Raw genomic sequence first — 24091 nt, forward strand, 5'->3', positions numbered from 1 at the left:
CTCTAAGAACTCATATGCAAAGCCAACTATAATTGGAATGGACACATAAATAGTCAACACGATAGGTTATAAACCTCAAGTCGTGTGCTAGTGAAGAACTTTAGGTTTTACTCTTGATTAGTTCTTGAGACTTTCAAGACCTTTTAAGACTCCCACTGTCCTATTGACATATAAGACTCTCTTGTCAAATATTCAAGAGATAGTGTGGATTCTAATCAAGACAAACACTTCACACAATTGGCCTTAGTTGGTCTTTGTTTTATCCAAAAACATCACAACTTACCAATTTCAAATGTACAAGAGTAGAAACCTTCTACTCTTACATTTGACAAGTGTTTTTAAACCTTCTTTAAGACATGTCACTCAAGTTACAATCTTGGAGTATGACTCTAAGAATTGTTTTGGAATGAAATATGACTCATCTTCTTGATTTAACCACTTCAACAATTCATAACTCCTCTTCTTAGCTACCAGAATGCACTTAGAGGATGAATTGTGATAAGGTCTCTTAATCATTAAGATGATTATATAACATGATACTCGAGTACTCTACCATCTTTTCAGATTTGAGAAACTTTTATCCTTCTGCCTAATTTGATTCTTCTCATTCGTTCCGCCATACACTGAAATTTTTTTCCAATGCTTCAGAATTATACTTAAGCCTGTAAGTATAACCATATTTACTAAACTTTAGTAAATCATGATGAATAGTCTTATCAATCTTTTGTGGTGGACTTAATCAGTGCACAAGAATGTGTACTCGATCCTTTACTTGACTCACACATCCATGTGAACAAGTACTTAGTCTTAATTTTTCCAATGCTTGAAAGTTCTTATTCATCATGCTATACAACTTGCATGATTCCAAGTTTCTATCCAACTGAAACTTAGGTGATGAGAATCTTTCCTTATTTGGTAAATTTAGACACTACCACAAATGAAAGAATCAAATTCATATTTCCACTCTTGCTCTTAATGGAATCTTATAAGCAACAATTTTTTTCCTCAAATGCCATTGTAAGGATATTTTAAAATAAATAAATAAAATCATCATTTTTCCTTTTATTTTAAAAAACTTTGCGGAAAAACTATCCTTACAATGCAAAAGCACATGAAAACTTTGTTGTTATCAAATCCTATGCAATATATCATAACTCCTAAGATGTAGCTTAAGAATCCGATCTTCAAACTATGCGATAGAAATCCATCTACGCGATCAGATTCAGCATAATCTTTCTTTAAGTTTCTTCACTTTTTTTCTTTGATTCTTAAAACATCAACATGTGACCCAGTCACATCATGTATCAAGAATCTCAGAATAGAAACTTAGTAGAGTTAGATAGTGGACTTTACCTGAAGTAGAGTCAAACTTATTGACTTTAACATCCTTAGGTAAATTTGGCAGCTTCGCAACTAATGCCCCTTTCTTTGGCAATGGACCCTTGATAATGGGACTATCTCAGACTTATCCTCTCTCTTTACCATTTGGTCAACCGAGTTGACTATGGCCGATCCCTTTCCATTGGGAAGAGAAAGCTTTACTGGATATCCAATGTCATCATTGTCAATGTCCATAAAGTTTTAGGAAGTTGATCTTAGCAAATAGATAAGATCATTAAGGGTCTTGTCATAGTCTGTTTCATAGGAGTCCCAAAGGAACTCACTATGTGACTTAGAAAGTGATTGATCATCAGCTTCCTCTAGACTTTGACACCCAACTCTCCCGGCTTGTCAATATGTGACTATATCTCCAAGATGTGATCACACATAGACCTTTGCTTTCCAATAGGGCTTGAGTGACCTTAAAATTTTCAGGAACTTGTGGGTTTGGGAGAATAATTAGAGGAGGTGAAAGAAGTATGATTTCCATGGGACATCATCTTCATTTAGGAAAGTTTGTTTCAAGAGATTTGGGAAGATCATCTTTTGGGAGATATTCAAGATAATTGATTTAAAGTCCTTAATATAACACCCAATATGAAATATTAAGGCTAGGACCCAACACAATACTTTTATAACTTGGAAGAGGGATGCCGTAATCCAAGCTATAAAATATTTGAAGGTAGGTGAATGACGATTCACCAATTTCCACCAAGATAAACGAAATGTATTATTAGGTTTTAATTGGTTTTGAAATTCCTAGATTCTTTTGAGATTCATTGAACTGTTCAATGGCATGTTTCAATCTCGAGTGTGCCCTTCAGGTTTTGTGACTGGGATGCCGAGGATCACAAAACAAGGTGTGAATAACCATGCAAATATACTTGGTACCCTTAAGTGTTTACCCCTCAATCGATGTGCCGGTTAACCACACACGCTCCATCGATACTATGATAAACATTAAGTTACCCTTTGCCTACCTTGTTAAATACGAGCTAGTGTGCCGGTTAACCACACACGCTCCACTAACCGACTTAAACAAAGTGCAAAGTGTAATTTCATGGGTTAGCACCAAATTCACATTTTCCTAAGTAACTAAGATTGGGAATTTATAAATGGTTTAGTTACTTAGTATTTATCATTAATACTTTTAATGAAGGGAGATTTCTAGTCCTTGTCCTACCCGTTCGGCTAACGACCCTCCACCAGTCAAGGAAGCGGTGGGTGAGAGTGGACACCCATTAAACTGCCATTTTATAGGCAGTAACCTTATACCCCCCTTATAGACCGGCTTCGTGAATGAGGCCTACTAACGGTAAGACTGACTTTCTCTTATACATATATATATTATTAACTTATAATATTATAAAGTATAAGGGTTGAATTTTAACTTTTAAAATTCTAAGGGCTTAACTTGGAATTAAAGTATTCATAAGAGAAAACTTTTCAAATTCCAAAACTTGAGGGCAAGTTTTGAAATTATTCAAAACTAATTAATTCCATAACTTATGTGTTTAAATTAGTTTTAATTAAAAAAAAACTCTTCAAGTTCCATAACTTGAGGACAAGTTATGGAAGACTTTAAACTAATAAAAGAATGTAACTTTTCTTTATTTTTGTAACTTATGGAATTAATTAAGGTTACACATTTTATTACTTAATGAAGTGACTCTTGAACCTTCATAACTTGAGGACAAGACTCTTCATTTTTGTAACCATTGCCAACTTTTATGAGTTTTATGAAACTTAAATGTGACTTTTCATATAACTTGAGGACAAGTTACAAAAACACATTTTAGAATCAAATCTTAGATTAAAATGGATTGAAAACACATAATCAATTAACTTTTCTATTAATCTAAGCAACTCATAAGAACAAGATAATTCAAATCAAACTTTTTCATGTAATTAGCCTAATCACTAAACTAATACAAAACATGAATCTATTGACAATTATCTTTGAAATTGGATTAGTATGAACATTACCACATCAAAAACAAGTTTATAAGTTCAAAAACATCTTAGGGTAATGTTTATAGTCCATTTCTAGCCAAAAAACTCGAAAATATGTTGTCTGAGGCTCCTACTCGTCGAGTGTATCAACCTACTCGCCGAGTAGGATGATTTTCTTCATGGACTCGGCGAGTTCATCAGTGGACTCGGCGAGTCCAGTGCCCAGAATGCCCGAAATTCGACTTTTTCAACATTTTTCAGCAATTTCCATCAAGTATAATTGAAAACAAGCCTAGGCTCTGATACCACTGTTGGGTTTTGAGCATTCTAACACTCCTAAGTGTACATGCAACCCTAAATACCTTGGATCTATGTTTTCTCTATTATACATGCAAATATGATTATCCAAGGTATTATCCTAACTAGCATACCAAAACATTGATACTTGGATAATAAAATAGATAGAATACATACCTTGTTGTTGTTGCTTGACTCCATGAAGCTTGAGAGCCTAGTGCCCCGAGTGTGACACCTCAAATGGTTCACACAACATCATGAACTCTTGGAATAACCATGAGAAGAAGACATACATGTTCAAATCGGCTAGCCCTCAAAATATGTATCACTAGTGCCAATTTCTTGAACTAAAGGGGTTCTTATATAGTGTGGCTATTAGGGTTACACCATGTAACTCATGAATTTACCCATTCCTTATGCTCCATGGGTTTTAACCTCCATGGAGTATCCATGGATCACCACATGGGTTAAACCCAACATAAAGGAATCTTGGATCATAAGCCCACATATATAAGAATGAATGATTTACACAATCAATCCCCATATATTTAATTAGTCTCTTTTTGATCACTAAATTAAGTCCAAATTAATTCTTGATCAATACTAATTAAATAACATGATTTCATATTAATATATTAGAACTTATAATATATTAATATGTCACAAAATGTCTTTTCCTCATAAACGGTCTATCCAAATGTTCCGATGCCATGCAACCCAAATGGACCATGCCGAGTCGGGTCAAGTACATACCAATTATAGTTATGGACTTAGACACTAATCCAACAGTACGCACCGCGTAACCTCACTGTGGACTTTTGGGCTAAGTCTCATTTTGGGCCTTGAGTGTTGGGCCAGGAGTTTGGGCTGATTGCAATAGAGTTTTAGACCAGAGGAATATATATATATATATATATATATATATATATATATATATATATATATATATATATATATATATATATATATATATATATATACTTTGTGCCCTTGAGTTGGGCTTGCCTTTTAGATGTGAGACTTGGGCCTGGGGAGAGCCCATTTATTAATGGGCCTTGGTGGGCGCAATGGGTTTTAGGTTACCGATGGGATGGTTAGTGGACTACCTTTGGACCTAATGAGTGGAGTTTGGACTTAGTTCCTAATTGGGTAATTGTGGATCTTGGTCAAGTGTTAGAGGTCGATGTGCAGCAGCAACATCTATAGGAGCGGTTCGTTATCCGAGGTGAGTCTTCTCACTATACTTACCATGAGTGGTATCTTTGTGTGACTGAGATGTCTTATGTGCTTATTTGTGTATTGTGATATTCTGCAGTATGTCTCTGTGATTTATGTTGAGTATTGTTATTATGAGCTTATTGAGTTAGGACTGGAGGGTCCACCCGAGTTTTGGGACCGGAGGGTCCCACTGAGACACATTGACTGGAGGGTCTTATCTGAGTATAGCCATGAGAAGCTACTGAGATATGTGTGGTATTTTGGGGAACTCACTAAGCTTTGTGTTTACCGTGTTATGTGATATGTGTTTCAGGTTTTCTCAGGATCGCAAGAAGGCACCGGTTTGATTATACACACCAGAGAAAGAGTTACGTTTTGAGGATCCTGGATTATTAATCAAACAATTATGGAGTTGAGTTTTTTAAATTAAATAAAAGAGATTTCTGTGAAATGTGTTATGAGAATTATGTGATTTTAAAATGAAAAATTTATCAGAGCCTTGGTTTGAGGGATTCGGATGCACTTTCGGGTATATCTGGACTCAAACTGAGAATTTGAGAAAAAATTTCAAAAGAAATGATTTTTCGAAAACGAGCAAGAGTTTCTAAGAGAAAAAAGAGAAGGAGCAGTATGTAAAATCAGCCTGATCCCTAACGATGATTTCCCAAAATACCCTTACTTATTTGTGTTTTGAGTTATTATTGAGATGTTAGTGATGCATGCTAGAAGATAGGCTAGGTATTTCATATTTTAGGGCTAGAGTTGCCTGATTTGTGATGCCTTAGCCTAGGAATTTTGCTATATGTGATGTGCTTTGAGTATGTGCTGAGTAAGAGTATCTAGTAGGAATCTTTTAAAGAGAACTTTGAGTAGAGGAGTAATCTAGGAGAGATACCTAGATGAGCATTGGAGGAGCCTACTGAGAGAGTAGTTAGATTCCCGCGAGAGGTAGAGTTGGTTGAGTTCAGTGATACCTTTTGAGTATGAGTAGAGCAAGTGGACTTGTAACCTAGAGTGGTTGTACGTGTTGGTAGAGATTATTCGATGCCCGAATGCTTCTTGCTTCGTGCTTTGTGGGACTCTTGATGATGGGAGTCAGCTACTAAGTGAATTTGACAATATTCAGGAGGTAGATGGCTGGCATCATAAGGAGTTCTTCAGCAGATGATGGCAGAGAAGTGAGAGAACCTAGGAAGAGCCTAGAGGGTGACCTTAGTCAGAAGAATACGCTGATAGAGGAGAGTATTCGCTGGGGAGCGACCACGTATATCGGGATTGGCGATCGAGAATGTTGAGCAGCTACTTAGGAAATCTAGGATATTCCGTGTGGAAAGTATGTGTAGATGTGGCAGGTAGTATGGTCCCATACTACTGAAATCAGAGGAACCATACTCGATACAGGGAGAATTCCAGAGGCTTTAAGTAGCAGATTGAGAGGTAATCACATAGTTTGAGTACCATGATTCGTAGCGGTTAGTGCTTCTGGTTTTACCAGTTGTGCCGTTGTGGGTGATTAGACTGAGATCAGATGATATAGTGTGGGGCCAGAGGTCCATGTTGAGCAAGTTTTAATGGAGTATACCTTGAGAGGGAAATCGAGTTAGTTTCCGAGAGATTTTATTGGTGAGATGCCAGTTGGAGTCGCAAGTCTCGGGGATGAGTAGATGATGCTTATTGGAGGATCGCGGTCTGAGTTGAGCAATCGACTGATGGATGAGACGTCACCTTCTGTGGCAAGAGTGCGCTGTCCCCGTTTCCTGGGAGAAGCAAGAGGGATAACGAGTTTCCGATTTCAGAGTTTGGAGGTAAACCCCATGGGGGTAGCATATGGTGGTGACCTTTTCACCAGAGTATTTGGGCAGTATGTCTGCTGTGAGGTATTTCTTGTACTATGGAGTCATTAGTGGGGACTGAGATGGAAGAGACCCAAGAAGGTGCCTTTACGGGTGTGGCATGCTTTTAGCAGCAGTTTCAGGTGGTTAAGAGGATTATATCGAGGCGGTGGCCCTCGTTGTCTATGTTGTGTATCGGCTGTGAGAGTGAGGTCTCTTGCTTTTATGACGATTCCCGCGATGGGAGGCTGGTCAAGGAGTCAGAGACGAGGTGCGTGATAGTGCATTATTTCCGGACCGAGGTTTAGGATTAATTCGGAACAGCTGAGGTGTCTGACGGTATATCGGTCTGAGGTTTCGAGATGAATAGAGGCAGTCACGTTGGGAGGATTCCGAGATTTTTGTCTGAGTTACGGGATATTTGGAGTCGCTTGGTTTTCATCGGGAAGATCATTGAGTGATTATGTGGTACGCTCCAAGAGTAAAGTGTGATGTACCTGGTGAAACAGTCTATGGAGTAGATCGTCGGTATGCCGATTGGTGATGGTTCGAACCCTGAGTGGGGGAGAACTGAGTATCCTATTGAGAGGATCAGCGATCCGTTCAAGTGCGGTTAGAGAACTGGTTATGGAGATCCGCGGTGCAGACACATGAGACCGTGGTGGAGGAGGCGAGGTGCAAGGCGGGATGATGTGTGAGCATGTACGTAAGGAAGGATGAATGAATCCACGACACGTGGCCATTGGTCATAGAATTTATTGTGGCTAGGGATTTTTCGGGTTTGAAAAAGTTATGTTCGAGGCAGTTGGGTCGCTGAGTTCAGGGTGCAATAGCTGAGATTGGCGGGTGTAGGTATAGATTGTGATCTATACTCTAGGAGGGGTAGCGGTTGATTTGTCAACCAATATCAGAGTCGGTACGAGTGGTTTCATATAGATGGTGATCTGTAGAGGATGGAGCTTCGGATTTTCGAACGTGTTTTCAGTCATCGACGATTCCTCCGTGTTTCAAATTGTAAGATGGGAGCATCTCGAGGTTTCAAGTTGCGTGAGTGGAAGATCAGTGGTTGAGGAAAGGCATCGTGAGATGTTGTGATGGTGTATCTAGGTACCCGTGCATGAAGTCCTAATTTTGGTCATGATTGGGACTCGAGTTGTGAGATGGCGTGTGGAGTACCGAGAGACTTTTGTTCCAGTGGGAACCCATCAGTTAATTGTCGCCGTTGTGGGACTGTCCAAGGGTATATCTATGATGAGAAAAGTACCTTGCCTATAAGAACTTACATCAGGAGTGGAGGTGCATAAGCTGAGTGGGTGTAAGCACCTATCTATGTTGAGCTGCGGAACATGAGTTGGTGAACTCAGTGTAGTGATGACTTAATGAGATTATGAGATTATGGGGTGATAAGAGAGAAAGTGGATCCGACTGGGAGTAATCGCTTGGGATTATCAGGAAAACCATAGAGTGAGCCCATGGTGGGTCATTGAGCGAGAGAGTGTTGTAAGACTACGGGGAGCGGTAGCATTCACGAGCCAACGAGAGAGTGTCGTGATACTGCGGGGAGCCGTAGTATTCACTGGTTAGTGAGAGAGTGTTGTGATACTGCGGGGAACCGTAGTACTCACTAGTCAGTAAGAGAGTGTCGTGATACTGCGGGGAGCCATAGTATTCACTGGTTAGCGAGGGAGTGTTGTGATACTGCGGGGAGCCGTAGCATTCACGTGTCAGTGAGAGGGTGTCGTAAGTTTGTGGGGAGCCATAGCATTTATGAGTCAATAAGGAGCGTCTTAAGACTACCGGGGGGATGGGGAACCGTAGCACTCAGTAGTCGATGAGAGATAATAATGTTCAACGGAGAGCTATAGTATTCACTAGTCAGAGTATGACGCAGAGGAGTTCTTAGGCTTGGGTAGCCATTCCACTTGAGTCTTCGGGAGCCTAGTTGCCGAACCAAGGGCGAGACGGGGGTCTCCGTGTCGGACGAGAATCGTTATATCCCTGGGATGAGGAGGGATTACCATGATCGGAAGGAATTGGAGAGTTGGTGTGTGCATAAATTCATGAATCTTGGGTCATGAGTTGAGTACCAGATTGGAAATGAGTGGTTCCAATTCTACTGTTCAATCAGACTCTCGAGCTCGAGTCTGGAGCCATTCGTGTATTGAGTAGGCGAGATGAGGTTTCAGATTCGTGGATGGGTTTCATTTTGAGGGGTATTAATCTCCATCTGATGTCTTAGACCGGAGTGGTTCAGTTTCGTTGGTTTGGGAAGAACTGCGAGATGCATGGAACCAGTAGGTGGTAGGCGACAGAGGTCGGAGGTGAGACGACTTCAGAAGGGGCTGTAGTATTTGCTTGGGGGAAATCGAACTTCGTGACTTGTGTGTCACAATGAGCGGAGATAGGTATTGTGAGAATGAAGCCGGTAAGTCGTTTTTTGGGTGTGCAATGGGTAACCTTTGGAGGTTCAACTTTCGGGTCGGAGTTGACCTGGTGCTTAGTGTTGGAAGGGACATTTGAGATAGAATGGGGATTATGATTAAGGGTGATAGAGTTTTGACCGCTTTCTTGTGCCTGAGGACAGAGTTTTGAGGATCATTTCCTTCAGAAGAGTTCTAATAGCTGTTCAAGCGGTGGGTCCTTAGTAGGTTATGACCTTTCCGTTCCTCCTGAGTTCGATCGGGATCGAATAGAGAATCAGAGTTGGTAGAGTGTTCTTAAAGTCTGTTATTCGATGAGCGATTAACATGATGCTATTTTGCGAGGGTGGTCTGCCAGGGAGACAGACCACTAGAGTTTTCAAGTTCTGGAGAGTCAGACCGTGTGCCGCAGCGGTAGAAGGGTCTGTCCTTCTTCGGGTCTGGGAGCTTCTGTTGGGTTCAGGTGTCTTTGTAAGAGATTGTTGTATGATATGAGGTCCTTTCGGTGGTGTTTCTCGGGTTTTTGGGTTCGATCTATATGTTGATAAGGAGCGATTTCGAGGGAAAAATCTAATTCAAGTGGGGGAGAATTGTAACATCCTGTTTCGAATCGTCTGTGGTTAGGGTTCATGGGCTGCAACCCGGGCATGAGGAAGTCTCGGGGTCGCGACGAGTTGCTAGAAGCGTAGGGCATCTCGTCACCTTTCCGTGGATATGAGGTTCATTGGAATCGGAGTTATATTGAGGAAGCAATGGAAGTTTGAAGTTTTGGTAGGATAAGTCCCTTATTTGAGAAAGGTGGCAGCTGAGTACGTTGGGCGTACGTGTGTGTACGCTTAGCGTACTCATGTGCGTGGTTTTTAAGCGGAGCCACCTAGTACGCTGGGCGTACTAGGCACAGAATGAAAACCCTAATTTTGGGTGTGACCCTATATAAAGGATATGATGGCCTCATTCCTGACAACCATTCTCGGTCATCAAACCCTCTAAAACCCTAAACCTTCGTTCATAGAGCTTGTGAGTGCAATTTAGAGCCTTTGGGTGATTTCGTGTGTTCTTGGAGTGAAGAAGAAGCTTTGGAGAAGAAGGAGTGAAAGTACAGGCCCTTGGATCTAAGCATATCTGTGTTGGGAGCTTCATATAGATGTATAAAGCTTCAAGCTTGCTCACTCTTTTGATTTGTAAATCATAGTGGAGTATTTTATGGTTTTTGTCCCAAAAGTTGGAGACTTTATGAGTTATTGAGCTCCAGAGACTATGATCAACCCCCTTGGAGTGTATTTTATGGTGTTGTGTCATAAAAATCAGGACTTGGACATTGGGATCAAGCCATGCATGAGATATGAGCATTTTGAGCTAAGAAAGTGAGAGTTTTGTGTGTTTGTGACCTTTTCAGCCATGCATAGGCTTAAAGTCACTGAATTTATGGAGTAAGAGCTATTAGGGAGTCCAGATCTGTGATTTGAGCCAAGGTGTTAACTGATTAAGACCAAAGGAGTGGAAAGAGTGAAGTTGGGTCGTACGATGAGCGAAATCGGGGCGTACTGACCAAGTGTCCCCGATGGCCAACCTGGACTCGTGAGTATGTTGAGCGTATCAGGGGAGGTAAGCCCCGCGTAACATCACTGTGGACTTTTGGGCTAAGTATCATTTTGGGCCTTGAGTGTTGGGCCTAGAGTTTGGGCTGATTGCAATAGAGTTTTGGACCAGAGGAATATATATATATATATATATATATATATATATATATATATATATATATATATATATATATATATATATATATATATATATATGTGTGTGTGTGTGTGTGTGTGCTTTAGGCCCTTGAGTTAGGCTTGCCTTTTAGATGTGAGAGTTGGGCCTCGGGAGAGCCCATTTATTATTGAGCCTTGGTGGGCCCAATGGGTTTTAGGTTACTGATGGGCTGGTTAGTGGACTACCTTTAGACCTAATGAGTGGAGTTTGGCTTTAGTTCCTAATTGGGTAATTGTGGATCTTGGTCCAGTGTTAGAGGTCGATGTGCAGCAGCAGCGTCAATAGGAGTTGTTCGTCATCCGAGGTGAGTCTTCTCACTATACTTACCATGAGTGGTATCTTTGTGTGACTGAGATGTCTTATGTTCTTATTTGTGTATTGTGATATTCTGCATTATGTCTCTATAATTTATGATGGGTATTGTTATTATGAGCTTATTGCGTTAGGACCGGAGGGTCCACCCGAGTTTTGGGACCGGAGGATCCCACTGAGACACATTGACCGGAGGGTCTTATCTGAGTATAGTCATGATAGGCTACTGAGATATGTGTGGTATTTTGGGGAACTCACTAAACTTCGTGCTTATCGTGTTATGTGTTATGTGTTTCAGGTTTTCTCAAAATCGCGGGAAGGCACCGGTTTGATTGTACACACCAGAGAAAGAGTTACGTTTTGAGGATCCTGGATTATTAATCAAACAATTATGGAGTTGCGTTTTTTAAATTAAATAAAAAATATTTTTGTGAAATGTGTTATGAGAATTATGTGATTTTAAAATAAAAAATTTGTTTGAAAATTTACGGTGTTACACATTTGTTTTCATTTACCAGTCAAAGTAGTTGCATCAAAGTAGGATTCACGTTTCATTTCAGCACGCATGGTTTCCTTAATTTTAGTTAGGTAGTAATTTCCCTTTATATAAATTGTAATCTGCATTGGTCATGAATATTAAGTTGAAAATTGCTCCAAATCATCTTTTCTTAATATGTTTTTCTTGGGAGATTTGTCATCTCAAATTGGCTTGCTATCAATGCCCTTCTAACAAAATGTGCTTTTTCCAATATCTGCATATAAATACCAAATTTTAATATATCCATAATGTAATGGAACGACGAATGATGAATGAGGAGTAGTAATGTAGAATATTGTTGGTTGGTTGCATGAAAGTTGACAGGTTGTTTTCAAGTGCAAGTGAAAGAGGGTAGGTGGGCCAATATAATACTATAACAAATTAAAATAAATGGTATTTTGGTCATTTCACCAATACAAAGAATTTTGTATTTTAGCCATTTCCTAAATATGTAATAGAATTTTGTTACAGAGTTAGTCGGACAACTAGTGTTCTAAAATCCAAAGTTAAAGACCATTCGTGCATGGAAAACTTTCATGAGGGCACTTTGAATGAATAATTTTAAACCACAAGGACCAACCATGAAATTTAGTCTATAATAATAACAAAAGACAAAATAATAATAAATGACAAATTGAGGGTAAAATGATCATTTTGTAAATCCAAAATCTAACTAGCTTTTAACCTTATTGACCGCGGACCAAATTCAAAATCGTTATGAAGCATCTAAATAAGGACCAAACTTGCAACACAATTACTTTTGGGACCAAAACCGAAAAAAATAGCTAAACCCACAGACCAAAAATATAATTTACTCTAAAACATAAACGGATAAACTTGAAAAAACAGCTAAAATCAGGGACCAAAAAAGTCTATATCATAAAGTACAAAGATTGTTAGAAAAAAACTTGAGAAAAGCAAGGTTCTAAAAAGGTTGACATGACGCGCTATGACTCCAAAGTTTGTATTTGCCGCCGCATTTGACAAAATGCAGTTTTAACTCATATATGTATATAAAAATGAATAATAGTAGAAATATATATAAAATTATTAATTATATACAAAATTGCCGCCTTAAGTCACGCCTTACAGACAACGTGACTTGCCACGACTAAAAAAGCTTGAGGGGAGACATTGTCGTCAAGTCATGACTTGTAGGGCTGTAAATGAACCGAACGAACACGGACAAAGGCTTGTTCATGTTTGTTCGTTTAAGTTAGCCGAACAAACGAACGAACACGAACCGATAAACGAACAGAGTTTTCTTGTTCATGTTCGCTCGTTTAACAAATCGTCTTGTTCATGTTCGTTCGTTTATGTTTGTGAACATGTTAAACGAACATAAACGAACAAAGATAAACAAACACATTTGAACATAAATGAACTATGATATAGTAATGTAATAAAAAATTGAACATATATGAACATAAAAAAACTTAAACGAACGAACATAAACGAACAACATAAACGAAAAACATAAACGAACGTTCACGAACGTAAATAAACGAACGAGACCATTGTTCATGTTCGTTCGTTTAACTAAACGAACGAGAATTTGTGTTCATGTTCGTTCGTTTATTAAATAAACGAACATAAACGAACTTCCCGCCGAACAGTTCACGAACGGTTCGCCGAACGTTTTGCCGAACGTTCAGTTCGTTTACAGCCCTAATGACTTGCATTATCTGGATTAGACCATCTGTTATACCCACCACTAACCACTATAGTGGTGCATGCCACGTCATCACCACATTCTCTACTACTAAGCATGTGATACCTACCACTAAACATACCACTCCACCTCATTTTTTTAATTAAATTTAAATGAAAAATACGTAAAAATCATATATATTTTTTAAAAAAAATACTAGCTTTCATTAGTTTAAAATACCAAATTATATTTATTAAAATAAAAATAAAATAAAAATTACATTAAAAATAAAAATTACATTAATTAAAAAAAATAACATTAAAAATAAAAATTACATTAATTAAAATAAAAAAAATAAAAATAACATTAAAAATAGAAAATATAAAATTACCAAGCTTAACTAAATAAAACTATCCTCTATTCCTACGTCGGACTCGAACAGGCTCCTTCATCGTGAGAAATAGCTCTAAATCTTCGTCTTCGTGGTCGTTCGCTTTGATTTTCAAGATTTCCATATCGGTTTTTGTTTGAATCACCGATTGTGTTTCTATCATTTTTTGTTCTACCCGACTCAACATCTCCGCCTTCGTTTCTTAAATGTGCACATAACGATCAAATTTCTCTCCAAATTGATCCATAACACTAGATCCCGAAGCCGTTGAAGCCTCTTTTTTTTTCTTTACTTCTTCCAACGGGTCAACGAAGAGGTTGCTCGTCTTCAAGATTGAGCAGATCATTGTTGATGTCGAAATGTGTTCGCTCGTCCGATTGTTGAGACGTTCCGTCATGGTTTCTTGAACGCTTTGAACCGTAAGATTGTGAACTTCCTTGCGTTTGCTCTTTCCATTTCGGAGCATCTTTCAACTTTACCCAAGGTTTCACATACGGAAAAGCTTTGCGTGTTGGCGTTATTTTTTCAAATTGGTCCAAATCCGCCTTGAAGACATCAAAATCGTTTGCCCCGCTTTTCGTATGCTTAGGAGGTTGTTGTACATTCCTCCAAATTTGGTGCATTTTATTCGAATATCGCACCACTTCGAGCTAATTTGATCGGGATTTCAGCTTTCACTTCCCGTTAGTTCGTAAAACACCGCACAAACTTTCTCCCAAAAACAACCGAACATTTGACTATTGCCTTTGATTGGGTCTTGGGAAGCCGAAATCCATGCCTCAGCTAGCTTTTCTTCTTCCTCTTTTGTCTATGGGACTTTTTCTTGGGTGGTGTTGGGTCGGATCGTTTTTTTTTTCTTTTTAGGTTGAGGTGGTGGTGAAGGTTGAGTTTCTGAAACAAAATCCGACGAATGATGGGTTGTGATGGTTGTAGTTGTGATGTTGTTGTTGGAATTGTTGGAAAGCTTGATATTGTTGAAGTTGTTGTTGTTGGAAGGCCGGGAAAGTTTGATATTGTTGTTAGAAAAGTGTTGTCAGTTGGATAGGGAACCGGTTTGAAGCAAACTGACAAAACCACCTTGAGGTGATTCCATGATCGGGAATTGGCGAGGGGTTGTGTCTAACGCAAAAGCGTTATCGGGTTTGTGATTTCTATGGTTTGGAGGGGTGTTTCGGTTGGGATCCATGGTTTTGGTTGTGAAAATGTTGTGCGTGTTTTGTGTATAGCGTAAGAAAAGAATGGTGTATAAAATAAGGTTTAGAATGGGGTATTTATAGGTGAAAATGGTATATAAAAATTTTATCTAAAAAAAACATTTTTTAAAAAAATTTGGCCGTTCAACGGCTAGTCAAACGGTCAAGGAAGTACTTGAGCCCTATTGGCATTTGGTTTCGTCATTTGGAGAATGGAGAACGGTTCACCACGACAACGACCGGCCGGAAGAGAGTGCACGGCCGTGGTCGTGGTCCAGCTCGTGCCAAGTATACCGGTTGGCCTTAGCAAAAGAGGAAACTATAGGGTCGTACTCTACGTTTTCATGAAACAATACAATACCAATTTAACATATCGAAAAGGATAAACAATTCACAATTCTATCAGATTTTATTGAGAGCTGAAACTCTAATTCCCTCGGTTTCTTATCAACAAAATCTTCAAATATTTCAATTACTATGAAATCCGAGTTTGCTTACGGAAGAGCTACGCCAATCGAATTCCCGTAATGCCAAATGCCTGGTCAAACCCTAACCCCTGAAAATCTCATTATAAATCGGTTCCAAAGAAAAAATCAATGATGATGACCGACCATAGCGATTTTAAAGAAAAAATCGATGATGATGGTTGAAGATGGCTATAAAGGAAGCAGGGATAAAGAACGAGTAAGAAGCAGTCGGCATTTTCTTAACCCCTCTTCCCTATTTTCCTTCAAACTCATAAGAGACAAGTAATACTGTATTTTATAACTATAGTCCGAAGGTACTAAAGTTTGTTCACAGTGTTAGTAACAAAATTTTAACCGGAGTTAACAAAGTGATACCAAACAGTGGAATAGGGACCATCTATAATCAAATCCCAATACTAAGGACAGAGAGTGATAAATCTGTGCAAACCACTGGGACCAAAACTGTATTTTACTCTAAAGTCTATATCATTTATAGCATTGCTTATTAGATAAAAATAAATATATTGTAAAACTGGCTGATTCAAAGGGTGCGCAATGTAGCAAGGTTTCATTTAGTTGGATCATTGTCTTAACCAGAGATTTCATCCATTCGTAATTAATGCGTTTACTTTGGGTCAAAGCTTTAGGAACATTAATTAGGCGTTTACTTTGAGTCAAGCCCTATATACATTATGCTATTGCTGGATACATGAATAATTAAACTGACGAGCCATTGCCAAGTCTTTGACCACATATTCCTGGAAATATCTTTCTAGCTTCTCACTCGTTTGTTTCATTGATATTCTCCTTGCTTAAATTAAATAGAAGTCTTTCTTGAACTCCTATATATGTATATATATCAAAAATGAGTTAGCTCTTATATTGCTAGATCAAGTTAACTCTTCATTTTTTATAGTCTAGCAAGATGGCATTGGAATCTCGTGCAGAACACGCCATGCCATGGGTGGGAATGTATATTTGTATAGCATCTCTGGTTTGCACTCTAGCAATGGTAGCCGATGTCATCCAAGGTTTTCGACAATGGAAGCTCTGGTTTCCATGCAGATTTTTTACCATCAATTCTGTTTCCATTACACTGATAGCAATATCAACAAAGCTACCGGTGGACTTGAGCTCCGACATGTCTTCTGACAATCATGATATTCTAGCAAAGTTTGTCAGCACCATTTTATTGTTCACCATGTTAGCCAACTTTCTTCCATCTGTAGGGCTTATGAATGACAAGGAACTTTTGCTGAATACTGTGGCCTTGTGGATGCTCATACTCACCATTAATGTAAATATGTGGCTCCAAGTTATGTGGAGTTTGGAAATATTAATCCTTTTATTGATTCTTTTAATTGCAATTTCGGTAGCCTTGACAGTTTCAGCGTCTAGAAGAGTTTTACAACAACGGTACAAGGAGTTGCACAGTTTGAATTTAAATCATCAAGAGATTACGTTCTCCAGCAAGGGACTCATACGATATGTTAAAAAGTATTGGATGATGGCGGACACTGGTAACCCCCAATTTGCAATTGCTTGTTCACCTGTGTCTTCTGCTCTTGGGGTTATATGCCCACTCCTAGCTTGCATTTTAGTTCTTAATTTGGTTTTAGGTAGAAAAGTTGTTTGTTGTAAAATACGACGGATCCAAATTGACTTAAATAATATTAGCTCAATGCGGAATGGGATTAAAATTTATCAAAGCGTAATAATCACAACGTAATACGAATAAAATAAATAGAATAGAGACACAGGAATTTACGTGGAAACCCAAATCGGGAAAAAACCACGGCCGGAGGAAGCCGAGAAACAATTCACTATAATTTGAAGTGTTTACAGGGATTATGAAAGAGATTACAAATAGAGTGGGAGAGCTAAAATACACGGTGGTGTATCAGTATATATATGTAATACTTTTCTATATATACTTGGATAATTATTTTTTTTTCTTTCTGGCTCATGGCTCAGGCTATTTATAGCCAAAAGCAATATCATATGAAAGGAAAGAAGAAAAGCCGTCCAAATTGTAGGCGGACAATTGTTTTTAGGCGCCTTACTTTGACCACATATATACACCGTCCAATTCTTCATTCAATTCACATATAACCTCTGAACTATTTGCCACTTGCTAATTTTGGAGGCAACTTTTCCACAATCTCCACCTTGACATCAAAATTAAGCAAGTCATGCTTTACGATTAGTCAAAAAAACTATAGCTTATCAAACTCTAAAACTTCCATAAGAATCTGCAAATTTTATATAGAGAAAAAATTGTTTCCGAAAAATAAATAATACTTCCTCCACCATGAGCCTTCAGGCTCAACTGCGATCAGAAACACCCACCATGTCCAAACATAATTTGAACTTGGCTATAGGAAGACTTTTGGTGAACATATCAGCGGGATTATAATCTATATGAATCTTGTCCACAACACAATCACCTTTTTCAATGATATCCCGCACAAAATGATAACGAATATCAATATGCTTTGTTCGGTCATGAAACATTTGATCTTTACTCAAGAAGATAGCACTCTGGTTGTCACAGAAAACTGTGGTCACCTTTATTCTATTATCGAGTTCTCCAAATAACCCCTTCAACCAGATATCTTCCTTAACTGCTTCTGTAATCGCCATGTACTCTGCCTCGGTAGAAGACAGGGCAACTGTAGACTGTAACTGGGCTTTCCAACTAACAGCACAACCATTTAGAGTAAACACATACCATGTAATTGATCTTCGTTTATCCAAATCTTTGCCATAATCTGAATCAACATATCCGAACACCCCAGTGTTAGATTTACCAAAACGTAAACACATAGAAGACGTACCGCGTAAATAACGAAAAATCCACTGTACTGCTTTCCAGTGTTCTTTCCCTGGGTTCGCCATGTATCTACTAACCATGCTAACAGCATAAGCCAAATCAGGGCGCGTGCAGATCATAGCATACATCAAAGATCCAACAGCACTAGAGTATGGAACACGTGCCATGTAAGCCATATCAGTCTCATTAGTAGGACTCAAAGCGGATGATAGTTTGAAATGAGCTGCAAAAGGTGTGTTGACAAACTTTGCTTCGTGCATACTGAAGCGTCTTAGGACTTTCTCAATATAACTTTTCTGAGAAAGATGCAAGATCCTAAACTTCCTGTCACGAATAATTTCCATACCTAAAATCTTTTTGGCAGCTCCTAAGTCCTTCATTTCAAATTCAGCTTTCAACTGGTCTTTTAACTTCTGAATCTCCTTCATATCTTTCGTTGCAATCAACATGTCATCCACGTACAAGAGTAAGTAGATCTTTGAACCATTGTCACCTTTCTTAAAATAAACGCAGCTATCATAGGTGCACCTGCTGAATTTGTGACTGGTCATGAAAGAATCGAACCTCTTGTACCATTGTCTAGGAGACTGCTTGAGGCCATAAAGAGATTTGTTCAACTTGCATACGTAGTTCTCCTTTCCAGGAACTACAAAACCTTCAGGTTGTTGCATAAAAATCTCTTCCTCAAGCTCACCATTTAGGAAAGCTGTAGTGACATCAAGTTGTTCTAACTCAAAATCGTTAGAAGCAACCAACCCCAACAACACACAAATGGAAGTATGTTTGACAACTGGGGAATAAATGTCAGTGTAATCAATACCAGGAATCTGACTGTAGCCTTTAGCTACTAACCGAGCTTTGTATCTTGGTTTATCATTTGGGTTGATAGGTTCCTTGAGCTTGTAGACCCACTTGCATTTAACTGGTCTCTTCCCTTTCGGAATAGGAACTAAATTCCAAGTACTGTTTCGCTGCAAGGATTCCATCTCATTTTGCATAGCGAGCATCCAATCATTTGAGTCTTCAGATTTGATAGCCTCGTCATAATTTGCAGGCTCCGTTGCAGACTCAATATTATCAGCAACAATAAAAGCATAGGCAACCAAATCAGATTCAGCATACCTCTTCGGAGGAATAATCTGTCTTCTCGGTCTATCTCTTGCAATGCTTGGAGTAGTAGCTTGTGGTTGTGAAGGTGTTGAATCTTCACCAACAACATGCTCATCTGACGAAGAAGAATCTTGATGCTGATTTGTACTCTGATTAGTGGTAGGTGAAGTAGGAAGCTCCACCTCCATTTGAGCATTCTCTTTATTTGCTTCGGATGATACATCTGATGCATCTGTTCTTTTAGAAGAGTCAGCAACTGGTTGAAATATAGCAGACTCATCAAAAGTAACATCTATTGAGATGATAATTTTCTTCAAATGAAAGCTCCATAACTTGTAACCCTTTACACCTTGATTGTACCCAAGAAAAAAGCATTTGATTGCTCTTAGTTCTAGCTTCCCATTGTCAACTCGTGCATACGCTGGACATCCGAATGGTTTTAAATCTGAATAATTTGCAGGTTTACCGGAACATAACTCAAACGGAGTTTTCTTCTCGATTGCTCGTGACGGTGATCAGTTGATAACATAGCAAGCAGTCGAAGCAGCCTCCGCCCAAAAAGACTTTGGCAATTTGGAATTAGAAAGCATACACCGGACCTTCTCCATAATGGTGCGATTCATCCTTTCAGCTACACCATTTTGTTGAGGTGAATGGACTACTGTGCGATGTCGAGTAATGCCTTCCTTTTGACAATAGACATTAAACTCTTCTGAGCAAAACTCAAGTCCATTATCCGTACGAAGATACTTTACCACCAGACCTGATTGCTTTTCAACCTGAACTTTCCAATTTCTGAAGGTAGAGAAAACGTCTCCTTTATGTTTTAAGAAGAAAGACCACATCTTCCTGGAGAAATCATCAATAATAGTGAGCATATAAATAGCTCCACCTTTTGAAGCAACTCGAGCCGGTCCCCACAAATCCGAGTGAACATAATCAAGTGGTCCTTTCGTTGTATGGATACCACTTGCAAACCTCACTCGTTTTGCCTTGTCATATACACAGTCTTCACAGAAATCCAAATCAACAATCTTTTGTTGACCAAGTAAACCTCTTCGACTCAATTCTGACATGCCTTGAAAACTCATATGGCCGAGTCGAAGGTGCCAAAGACGGGACTGATCTGGATCAGAAAAAAACTTTGACACAACAGCAGCATCACTCGAAATTGTTTGCCCGTCAAGAAAGTAAAGATCTGAGGTTTTTCGTTCGGCTCTCAGTTTGTCGGAACCGTCTTTGAATACCCTGAGAACTCCACCTTTACCAGCAAACCCGTATCCCTTTTTGTCAAAGGAACTGAGAGATAACAAGTTTCTTCTGAGGTCAAGAACATATCTAACATCCCCCATGGTTCGAATAACTCCGTCAAACATACGGATCCTGACTGAACCATGTCCAAGAACTGGACATGTAGTATTGTTACCCATCAACACATAGCCCTGGTTAACCTTTTCAAATGTGTAAAACCAACTTTTGTTGTGACACATATGAAAAGTACAACCAGAGTCGAGTATCCAATCACCAGTGGAATCCAGTTTATCTGAATAAACTGTCAAAAGTTCTCCAATACCTTCGACCTCAGCTAGATCGGCTTCACCCGAAGTGCTAGATTGTTTACCATTTGCTGCCGTCTTCTCTTTTTCTTTGTTCTTCAACTTGAAGCATTCTTCAAGCACATGTCCCTTCTTGTGACAATAGTTGCAAAACTTTCGTTTGCCTTTTGACTTGGATCTAGTTCTGTTGGAAGATTGAGAAGTTCTACTTCTCTCTGTTGTTCTTCCTCTGGCATTCAAACCTTCGGCTTTAGCATCACTTGAACCACCACCAGTAATATGCTTCATCTTCTCTTTTGAATCCAAAGCTGTATAGACTTCATCTAAAACTAGAGTGTCACAGCTATAGATAATAGTATCACGAAAATGGCTATAGGATTCTGGTAACGACGATAGTAAGAATAGAGCCAAGTCTTCATCTTCATACTGAACATCCATATTCTCTAAGTTATTTACTAACTCTTTAAATGTGGATATATGTTCAGTTAAAGAGCCTCCTTCAATCATCTTGAGATTGAACAACCGTTGCTTCAAATGCAACTTGTTTGGTAAGCTTTTGGTCATCAACAGTTGTTCCAACTTTAGCCATAAAGAAGCCGCTGACGTTTCTTTTAGAACATCTTGCAAAACATCATTTGACAAGTGCAAACGAATCTGGGATAAAGCCTTCAGATCTTTCATCTCCTTTTCTTCTTCGGTCCATGTATCGGGCATCTTATTGAAGCCCAATAGCGCCTTGTGTAAATCCATCTGAATGAGAATGTATCTCATCTTTACTTGCCACAACGGAAATCGGGTGTTACGATCCAGTAGTGGAATATCGTATTTTACCGAAGACATGATTAATTACTTGATAAAATGATCCCAACGAGCTAATATCACAACCCGGATGCTCTGATACCAATTGTTGTAAAATACGACGGATCCAAATTGACTTAAATAATATTAGCTCAATGCGGAATGGGATCAAAATTTATCAAAGCGTAATAATCACAACGTAATACGAATAAAATAAATAGAATAGAGACACAGGAATTTACGTGGAAACCCAAATCGGGAAAAAACCACAGCCGGAGGAAGCCGAGAAACAATTCACTATAATTTGAAGTGTTTACAGGGATTATGAAAGAGATTACAAATAGAGTGGGAGAGCTAAAATACACGGTGGTGTATCTGTATATATAGGTATATACTTGGATAATTATTTTTTTTTCTTTCTGGCTCATGGCTCAGGCTATTTATAGCCAAAAGCAATATCATATGAAAGGAAAGAAGAAAAGCCGTCCAAATTGTAGGCGGACAATTGTTTTTAGGCGCCTTACTTTGACCACATATATACACCGTCCAATTCTTCATTCAATTCACATATATATTACTATTCATAGTCATACTATGAATAGTAAATGATAAGTTACTGAAATAACCCCTGAACTATTTGCCACTTGCTAATTTTGGAGGCAACTTTTCCACATTGTTCATAATGATGAATCAGATTATAAGTGGTCAATCAATGTGATTGTTACCTTGCAATCAATTGGTATTATAGTTGGTAGTATAGCACCAATTTTCAGATGTCTGACTGCCACCAGTCATTTCAACCTCTCCATGAAATGGAGCATGCACCATCTAAACGTGTTCAGAGTCCAGAAGCATTGGATCCAAAGGCTTCAGCTGTGGAAAAGCAGTCCTGTCCCTATGCATTTCCTAGGCCGCCATTGCAAGAAGGTTTTCCATAATATCCGAAATATGATTTTGAATTTATGTATAGCACTTCAGATAACGATTGTAGTTATATGTAAAACAATATGTCTCGTTCCCAGATCATTTCTGATCTTATTCTCTTATTGTTACCATTTCGCCAAGTCTTCCTTGAAGTGGTTCAAGGAAGAACCAAATGCATCTAATAGCAATGTGATATCAGATATGGAAGAATATACTGGTTACATCCTGCAAATCGAACAGGATGCGAAGCTTTCAAAGAGAATATTACGAAATGTGCTCAACTCTATAACTCAACTTCTTCAAGAGTCTGAAAAGAAAGAGCCAAGGAATCTTATGAAGCTTCTCGAGAAATCTACTAGATTCAATGGAGTAGTAGATTTCGACAATGATGGAGTTCCACCTTTACATCCAGAAGAAACCCAGAATTGCTGGGGCCTAATCGCACTAACATTAACAGCGATTGCTCTTGCGCTTCCTAATATTGCAAACTGCCATGTCAAGGGGTTACTTTCCACTATATATCAAGGAAGGTCTCGAATTTGTAAGACATCAAAGAAAGTATCAATGCAAATGAAGAGTTGGTAAAGGCAAGAGAAGGCTCGTAAAGGAAAAACATTGAAGGAGATTCTTGAATGGTTGGGTGATGAAGCAGCAAAATTTGTGATACAGTTCAAGGCAAGGAAAAATGTAAGTCTGGATCACTCACGTTGTAAGTTCATTGCTGCAGGTTCTATGTACAGGATCAGCCAAACCGTACTGCTTCATTGCAATGAGAAAGAAAATTAGCCAACAGATGAAGAACTTTTTGAGTGGATATCAACCATAATCGCAGATCTGCTATGTGCTTGCTTTACCAACTTGCCATATGTCATAACCATGAAGTGTCATGATGATGCAATAGAGAAAAGGGAAGATAGCATAAGAACTGCAACTCAACTTCTTGGTAGATCCAAAAAGATCCTGAAAATGCTTAAAAAGAGACAACTTCCCAACTTGGACATGGAGTCAATGGGATACATTGACAAGTGGCGTGCAGTACCAAAAAGTTAGATACCCAATGGTTTTTCTTCTTCAGCTAGGATTCAACCAGCTTCTTCAAGTTGTAATGAATCTTTCAAAGTAACTATTGTTTGACTAGTATGTGTATGTTCGAAATCTACCAAGAATTAGCTCATCACTAGTGTGGTACTTGTTACCAATATTATTAATGGAATTTCAGGTTTCTCAACCTCTATCCTTTTCTTATATTTCTTTCTTAAAACAAGACTTGCGGTTTATACTTAATGTGAATGATGAATTTCTTAAAACATAGTTAAAAGTTGTAAGTGTGCATTCATCACCTCCCCCACTAAGTTTAAGCTACTACAGTTTTTGTGGACAACAAAGACACTCATTGTTGTCTCAAAAAACATATGAAAATTAAGTTTTATGTCATTTGTGAAGCTAAACAGGAACAATAA

At 38.7% G+C, this 24091-nt stretch overlaps 1 protein-coding gene across 1 annotated transcript; it reads left to right on the top strand.

Moving 5' to 3' along the window:
- The first annotated feature begins 16335 nt into the window (after window positions 1–16335).
- On the top strand, window positions 16336–23681 carry LOC145116481 (uncharacterized). Its single transcript, XM_079052822.1, has 4 exons — window positions 16336–17022; window positions 22785–23134; window positions 23219–23358; window positions 23464–23681. Exons 1-4 carry the CDS (start codon window positions 16336–16338, stop codon window positions 23679–23681), a joined length of 1395 nt encoding a protein of 464 aa, XP_078908948.1.
- The last annotated feature ends 410 nt before the right edge of the window (window positions 23682–24091 follow it).

The sequence above is a fragment of the Lactuca virosa genome, chromosome 1 (assembly GCF_052849685.1).
Source record: "Lactuca virosa cultivar CGN04683 chromosome 1, Lactuca_virosa_CGN04683_v6, whole genome shotgun sequence".
NCBI lineage: Eukaryota > Viridiplantae > Streptophyta > Magnoliopsida > Asterales > Asteraceae > Lactuca > Lactuca virosa.

Bases quoted from the DNA above. Each gene is read 5' to 3' on its own strand.
- LOC145116481 (XM_079052822.1), top strand. From the start codon at position 16,336: ATGGCATTGGAATCTCGTGCAGAACACGCCATGCCATGGGTGGGAATG. The intron at 23,135-23,218 runs GTTACTTTCCAC...GAGTTGGTAAAG, and splicing joins GCAAACTGCCATGTCAAGGG to GCAAGAGAAGGCTCGTAAAG. The intron at 23,359-23,463 runs GTTCTATGTACA...CCATAATCGCAG, and splicing joins TTGTAAGTTCATTGCTGCAG to ATCTGCTATGTGCTTGCTTT.